This window comes from Heterocephalus glaber, unplaced genomic scaffold, assembly GCF_053883595.1.
Source record: "Heterocephalus glaber isolate CG9 unplaced genomic scaffold, H.glaber_assembly_v1.0 deba00000613, whole genome shotgun sequence".
Taxonomy (NCBI): Eukaryota; Metazoa; Chordata; class Mammalia; order Rodentia; family Bathyergidae; genus Heterocephalus; species Heterocephalus glaber.
In genome coordinates, this window is record NW_028258152.1 from 4,602,175 (window position 1) to 4,610,391 (window position 8,217).

Below are 8,217 nucleotides of genomic sequence, written 5' to 3' on the forward strand. Positions count from 1 at the left end.
AATTTGACTTCTTCATTTCCTATCTTTATTCTTTTTATTTCTTTCTCTTGTCTAATTGCCATGGCTAATGTTTCCAAAACTATATTGAACAAGAGTGGTGATAGTGGACATCCTTTTCTTATTCCTGATTTTAGTGTGAAGGATTTCAGTTTTTGATCATTTAGTATGATATTGGCTGTTGGTTTTTCATAGATGGCTTCTATCAGTTTGAGGTAGAAACCATCTATTCTAATTTTTTGTAGGGTTTTTATCATAAATGCATGTTGGATTTTGTCAAATGCTTTTTCTGCATCTATGGAGATAATCATATGGTTTTTGTCCTTGGTTCTACTGATATAGTGTATTACATTGATTGATTTGCATATATTGAACCATCCCTGCATCTCTGGGATGAATCCCACTTGATCAGGGTGTATGATCTTCTTGATGATCTTCTGCATTCTATTTGCCAGTATCTTATTAAGGATTTTTGCAGTTATTTTCATTAGTGAGATTGGCCTATAGTTCTCCTTTTTGGTTGGGTCTTTCTCTGCTTTGGGGATCAAGGTGATACTTGCTTCCAGGAATGAATTTGGGAGTATTGCTTCCCTTTCAATTTCATTGAAGAGTTTAAACATTAGAGGCAGCAGTTCCTCTCTAAATGTCTTGTAGAATTCAGCAGTGAAGCCATCAGGGCCCAGGCTTTTCTTAGTTGCTAAGTTTTTAATTACATTTTCAATTTCATTGGTTGATATTGAGTTGTTCAGAATTTTTAGGTCTTCTTCGTTCAACTTTGGTAATTCATATGTATCTAGGAATCTGTCCATTTCTTGTGTGTTGTCCATTTATTGGCGTATAGGTTCTGGAAGTAGGTATTGATGATCTTCTGGATTTCTGCTGGGTCTGTTGTAATTTCACCCTTTTCATTCCTAATTGCATGGATTTGGGCCTTTTCTTTCCTTTTTCTGGTAAGGTTGGCTAAGAGTTTGTCAATTTTGTTGATTCTTTCAAAGAACCAACTCTTGGCTTCATTGATTTTTTGTATCGTTCTCTTAGTCTCCATTGCATTGATTTCTCTTCTGATCTTTATAATTTCCTCCCTTGTATGAGCTCTGGGGTTGTCCAGCTCTTCTTTTGCTAGAAGCTTGAGGTTCAGCATCAGGTTGTTTAATTGGGCTCGTTCTGTTTTCCTAATATGTGTATTCATTGCTATGAATTTCCCTCATAAGACTGCTTTCATTGTGTTCCATAGATTCCGATATGTTGTATTGTCATTGTCATTTAATTGAAGGAACTGTCTGATTTCTTCTTTAATTTCCTCTGTGACCCACTGGTTATTCAGAAGTGTGTTGTTCAATTTCCACATATGTATGAAATTTTTTGAGTTTCTTTTACTATGGATCTCCAATTGCATCGCACTGTGGTCTGATAATATACAGGGGACAACTTCAATTCCTTTGCACTTATTTAAACATTTTCTGTGTGTGAGTATGTGGTCTATTTTGGAGAATGACCCATGTGTAGCTGAGAAGAATGTGTATTCTGATTTTGTGGGGTAGAAGACTCTGTAAACATCTGTTAAGTTCATTTGTTCACGATTTTGATTGAGTTCTAGTATTTCATTACTTATTTTTAGTCTAATTGATCTATCTATTTGTGACAGTGGGGTGTTGAGGTCCCCCACTACAATTGTATTAGTGCATATATGACTTTTCATGTCCATTAGTGTTTGTTTTATATAGTTGGGTGCACTAGTGTTTGGTGCATAGATATTTATGATTGTCATCTCTTCCTGTTGGATTGTTCCCTTTACAAGGATATAGTGTCCTTCTTCATCTCTCTTAATCAATGTTGGTTTGAAATCTACTTGATCTGCAAAGAGGATAGCTACTCCTGCTTTTTTTCGGGTTCCCGTCACATGGAATATTGTTTTCCACCCTTTAACTTTCAGTCTATGAGTTTCCTTTTGAATTAAGTGTGTTTCTTATATGCAGCATATTGTTGGATTTTGCTTCTTGACCCATTGTGCCATTCTATTTCTTTTGATTGGTGAATTGAGACCATTAACATTGATGGTTATAATTGAAACATATTGACTTGTCATTGCCATGACTTTTTCTTTTTGTTGGGTTCTCCGCCTTGACATTGAATTTCTTGTCATGCCAGATGGGTTCATTCTGCTTTGCTTCCTGGGGTTGTGATCCTCAATGTCTGTTCCTAGGCTATTGTGTAAAATTCTTTGGAGTGCTGGTTTAGTATTCACGAAGTTCCTAAGGTGCTCTTTGTCATGAAAGTATCTTATTTCGCCATCCATTTTGAAAGATAGTTTTTCAGGGTACATCAATCTGGGTTGGAGGCTGTTTTCTTTTAGGGCTTGGAATATGTCACTCCAAGCTCTTCTTGCCTTGATGGTTTGTGTTGAGAAGTCTGGTGTGATTCTGATGGGCTTTCCTTTGTATGTGATTTGTTTCTTTTCTCTAACTGCTTGTAGAACTTTGTTCTTCTGTTGAGTTTCTGGAATCTTAACAATTACATGCCTATGTGTAGATTTTTTTTTTGATCAAGGCTATTTGGAGTCCTATATGCCTCACTTATCTGTATGTCATGCTCTTTTCCCTTGCTTGGGAAGTTTCCTGCCATTATTTCTGTGAAGAAATTTTTTTATGTCATCTGCACTCTCCTCTGTTTCTTCATTGACTGTAATCAGTCTTATCTTATTCTTCTTTGCATCATCTAGCAGCTGCTGGATTGATTTCTCATGGTCCCTTATAATTTTGAAGCAATTTTTCTTTTCCTGGTCACTAATTGCAATCTTATCTTTTATATGTTAAATTCTGTCCTCACATTGGCTCATTCTGCGGTGTAGATTTTCAGTGGAGTTTTTCATGTCCTGGAAATCTATTTGCATCTGTTTTATGGATTCCATTTGTTTCCTATGTTGTGATTCCATCATGTTCCTGAGCTCCTCTCTAGATTTATTAATCATGTCTTGCACTAGGGGCACAATTTCTTCTGTTATCTGAGAAATTATTTCTGATTTCATTTTTTCCAGATCTCCTTTTGTTGCCAGTTTAGTGGGTCCAGGTGGCTGAGTATCAGAGTGTTCCATCTCATTTCCCTTTGGGGTTGCTGTAGGTGATCTGGAAGTCTGGTTTTGAGAATTATTTACTTGTTTTCTCATTTAGACTGGGGGGGAGCTGGTGGCGCCAGCATGGATTATCTCCTCTGAGCTGGGAGAGGTGGGACAGGGGCCGGGAGCAGAGGTAGGGATGGTGGCCCCAAATCCCTTTCCTGTGGGCTGGGAGCGGTGGGAAGGATGGTGACCAGGAAGCCCCTTCCTCTGGACCAGGAGCAGTGGGATGGCAGCTCAGAAGCCCCTACCTCTGGGCCGCGAGCATCGGGACTCAGTACCGTGGTCTGGTGGTCTGGTGTCCTCTGCATCTTTGTAGTGTGGAACCATGTGGCTGTACAGAGGAGTGGGGGCGGGGGTCAATTGGTTTGTTGCCGGGGCGCGGGCTGATTCGGCATGTTCCGTGTGACTCAGGACCTCGCTAGGGCGTGCGCAAACCTGCTTGTCTGCAGGGGGCTGATTCGGCATGTTCCACGCGACTCGGGATTTTACATTTTAAAAATGATCCATACACTTAAGAATTTTATTTCAATTTGGGGCCTAGATTACTTTGCCAAATAAATGTATTATTTTCATGATGTAATAAAATATAAATAAGGGTAAAAAAATAGAGATGAGTTAAGTTATGTTACTTATATATAGGTGTGGGTATATTTTTTATTTCATCACTTTTCCTACTTAGTAAATGTATTGAGGCATTTTATTTTGCAATATAATTTTATCAACAAACTGTAAGGAATGTAAAGAAAAGCTTGAAGGAATGTAAAGAAACTTGTTAAAAACTTTTATGCCCAAAATATGTTGTTGTACCTTCTATAAAATAATACTTACAGAATTTTCAACACAGATGGATATTTGAGCTTTATCTTTGGCTTCCCTGGGATTAAATAATTTAGGAAAATCTAATCACTGTGACAATTACAAGTGGATTTTTCCTTTTAAATAGCAAAATATTATGTTAAAGAATCATAATATTAACTTCTTTTACATCTACTTGTGTCTACTTATAAAATTCACTTTTTATAACACTCTGCAAGGTTCATAACTTCTCCTAAATTTTAGTTTAATAATTTTGATTGAGAAAGTATAAATAACTACATTTAAAAAACATAAGTTGTTTCTGTTTCTATTTTAGGTCTTACTTTAAAGATCACAAGGCAAGATTTTCTTCAAGAAGCAAACACTCTCATTGCTCAACATTATGAGAAAATAAATGAGGTTACGGCTTTTCATTTATCTAATATTGTTAATTGTTATTAGTTAATGATAACTATTTTTTGTGTACTACAATGGTTGTTCCAAAGGATTGCATGAATCCTAGCATGAGATAGGTTCTTAATAGGGGAGCAAATGAAATACTTAGTAGCTGAAAAAATTGATTTTAAATGACATTTAAAAATAAGATTACTTAGTTCTACAAATTATTTAATTCTTCATATATATTTAGTTGTACATGCAAAACAATTTTGACAATTTCTTTTGATGAATTATAACACACTAATAAATAACCTTTGAGTTCTAGTTGGATGAGCTAAGGTGAAAAATCTACTGTGCTACGCATATCTTTTGTGCCCTTAGTTTGATGCCCTTACCTGTGTCTTCCCCCACGTGGGTTTGCATTAGAACCGTCTGTCTGCCAGGCAGGTAGCTATTCAAGGACATAGACTGTCTTTTTTGTATGTTGTATCTCAAGGGACAAACACTCTGCCTCACTAATTAAGTATCTACTGGATAGCGTAGGTTTGGAAGGTGAGCAAAGAGGGCAAAAGGGGATGGGATGGCATAGAAGGATCCACAGAGTAACTTGGGGAGGGGTCAGCTTTGTGACAAATGGACCTTTGGGGACACAGGTGAGGAAAGGAGATTGACTCACAAACATAAGAATTATATTCCACTTTTGGCTTATTCTCCTTTTGAATACTTAAAAAAGCTTTGACAGAATTCAAATATGATTATAAATGTTTTAACACTTTTTTTTGGTGGGAAGAGGGATTTTGATTTTTACTTATGTCTTTTTGAATGACCCTTCCTGTGATGGCAAACCTTAACCTTTTAGAGCTTTCAGTGATAACAAAGAGTTGGCTGCAGCACATGTGCCTTAGGTTCGCCACCACTGCTACTGGCCATAGGTGTTTTTAATCTTGTAATCAACATTGTTAACATTACTTGACTGATTTTTTTTCTCTAAAAAAGAGAAAAATTTAAAATTATTTTCAATTGTATTAATTTCACAAATAGGTACATGAAAGAAACAATTCACAATGTTCAGAGGTAGACACAGGTCCCTTAGACACTTGACCTGCTTTAAGAAGGTCAAGTTGCCAACAGCCTAATATTCTGTCTTAAGTTGCCCAGCTAAACGTGATACTAGGGTACTAAAACCCTAAGGACATTTTGAGTTGACAATAATTTGAATTGGCAACGATTTGAATTTTTCAAAGCATTTTTATTGGGGGGAGGGCTGGAGAGTAATAGCTCTTTCTATAGAGCAGTCATAATTGTTTGCATAATTACCTGTCAAAGACATGGAGCTGAATTTGTTTTCTCTTGTTCATGTTGATCAAAATTAGGAAGAAATTAAAAGATTAAATCAATTTGCAATATATATCCCATTAACAATACGATTTTCTTGAGAGCTTTTCTCCATGTATGCGTATTCATTTCCAAATTTAGAAGAGAGAGAGATTTGGGAATGTTAGCATTTTATAGACATTTAAGAGTTCTTCAGAGATGACTGAATATAATTAAATTCCTATATGTCTATTTGAAAACTCCTATTTTTAAATGGACTTTGAGTCTATATTTAAAAATATCACATGTGAAAACAAAGTTACTATTTTAAAACTAACATTTATTTTGAAGTGGAATATAACTTTCATGTTTGGAAAGGGCTTTTGGAAAGCTACATAGAGTAACATCTGACTTAGCCGATTCCTGTCATATACTGTACAGTAAATGTCTTATACAGTAAGGAACATTGTAAAATATGTTTACTAAAGATCTAACTTTATAAATTTAACAATTGAAATTTATTATATAATTTATGAATTTATTTTACAGTTTTATTTATTGATAAAAGTGATATATAATTGAGTAATGAGTAATAAAATTAATTTTAAAAATTAATTTTGTTCTGTTTATAGAATAAAGTTCAAGTTCATTCTATAAATGTTTTTAGGAATAAACACCAAAAACCAAAATCTAGCAAATATGTATCTTTGGATATTAAGAAAAAGGGAACAGTTGATGTTGATGTGTTCCGAGAACACCCGACAGCACTCCGACATATTTGTTTTCCCAAGGAGTGCTCCAAAAGTCGACATTCTGGCGAGCCTCCTCGAGGACAAACTTCTTCCAAGGAGCCACATTTTTTTAATATAAAAGCAAAAGACTGGTCTCTAGATCTGATTACAAGAGGTAAGTTGTGAGTGGTGCCAAGAAACTCAGCAAGCCAACAGGCCAAAGTGGAATGGAAGTTCTTTGTCATGAGAGGTGAACAGGCGCAGTGGACAAGCTGCTAGCCTTTGGGGAGTGCCAGGTAGTGAGAAGAGACCAGCCTAGTGGGAAAGGGAAGTGCAGGGACAAATGCTGGCTGTGTGTTTTCCAAGAGTGGCGTTCTGTCTGGTATACAACCTGAGACTGTTCATTTCACCGTTGCTAGATAAGTCCTGTGTTTAGACCTGAATTCTCCTGGCTGAGGTAGGCAGGACAGGAAAGCTGTTTATAAGTATGTTCCCTCAAAGCTCTACACAGATTTTGGGAGCTGTGGAGATTTCCCTTAAGACAAATGATAGCAAAGGTATGTTCTTTATCAGAAACATAGTAAGGTAGAAACTGGGGTTTTAAGCAGAGTGCTGTTGTTTTCCTGACAGTACTGTTTTAAATAAATGACTCCTTGTAGCCAACTTTTAGTTATAGCTTTCAAAGTCACATCTTAAGTTTTCCTCTTAGTTATTTCTAAGGCTATTTATGCATTCATTTATTTGTATTTTTTTATTCAACAAAGAGTACCTGATCTGTGCCAGGCACTATTAGGAATTGGGGAACCAAAGCTTAAAAAGGCTCAGAAAGTAATGGGGATAAACACAAGGTAATCTCTTATTCGACAGTGTGGTAATTGTGCTAATAGGGGTAAGTGTAAAGCATTATGGAAACACTGAGAAGTGAAAAGCAAGGGTCAGAATGAATATTCATGAGAGGAGATCTCATTACTAATAGATTTTAAGGAGAAGTTTGTTTAGTGGCAGGGTAGGAAGGAGAGAGACCATATTGAGCAGTGGGAGCCAAATGTATTAAAGATCTGAAAGGTGAGCAATCATGAGACAGTTTGAGAAAAAGGCAGTGTGGTAGGAAATGAAGTTGGGAAGATGTGTGGGGCTAGATTCTGACAGAGCATAAGCAGGTTTAGGGTTTGAATGTATGTATGAAGAGCCAATAGTGAGTTTAAAGCTATGGGTGAGGACAATGAGAAGTATGAGCAGATATTTCTATTAGGAAAATAGAACTGACAGCAGAGACAGAATTGAGAATGATAATAAGGAGATAAATAAAGGGCCTGTCTGAGAAAGAGTCCAGTTGAGGATGGCAGGGGCCTGTGTTGGGGAGCAGTGACGTATGAAGGGTGGAGTAGAGAGGGTTCATCAGCATTTCTCCAAAGTGCAGTCTTCCAACACCAGTCTTAAGTCCTTCACTTTAATGTTTGTTGGTCAGATAAATTTGAAAAAATATGCACATTATATTTCCTTCTTAGAGATTCCTACTGATCAGTAATATATTGAAAGCTCTGAGAAATACTTCAGAAATCTGTTTAGTGAATCTTGTTTTTCCTATTAACGCAAGAAATGCTTTTGAGATTGGGGACTAAAAATATACTAGGTAATTCAGAATTAGAGGATTATTTTAGGGTGGATTACCAGGTCTTTGAAGAAACAATCGATCATGTAATGAAAGTACAAATCTTGAGAAAGATATTGAGGTTTTTAGAGTGGGAAACTAGATGGACATCATTGAGTTGAGATAGGAATTCAAGGTGTGTTGTGGGCTGTTTGTGCTGCTGTAGCAAAATTTCTGAGATGAGGTAATGTAAAGAAGTGGCCTAAATTTGTTGC

General features: G+C 36.4%; 1 protein-coding gene across 1 annotated transcript in view; it reads left to right on the forward strand.

Annotated features, from left to right (window-relative positions):
- The window catches only part of LOC110346579 (IQ domain-containing protein M-like), a 40,060-nt gene extending 32,186 nt beyond the window's left edge, over positions 1-7,874 (forward strand). The window contains exons 3-4 of the mRNA XM_087205792.1: positions 4,245-4,327; positions 6,253-7,874. Of these exons, the coding sequence (XP_087061918.1) occupies positions 4,245-4,327; positions 6,253-6,537 (368 nt within the window). The 3' untranslated portion in view covers positions 6,538-7,874. The remainder of the gene's footprint in view (positions 1-4,244; positions 4,328-6,252) is intronic.
- The last annotated feature ends 343 nt before the right edge of the window (positions 7,875-8,217 follow it).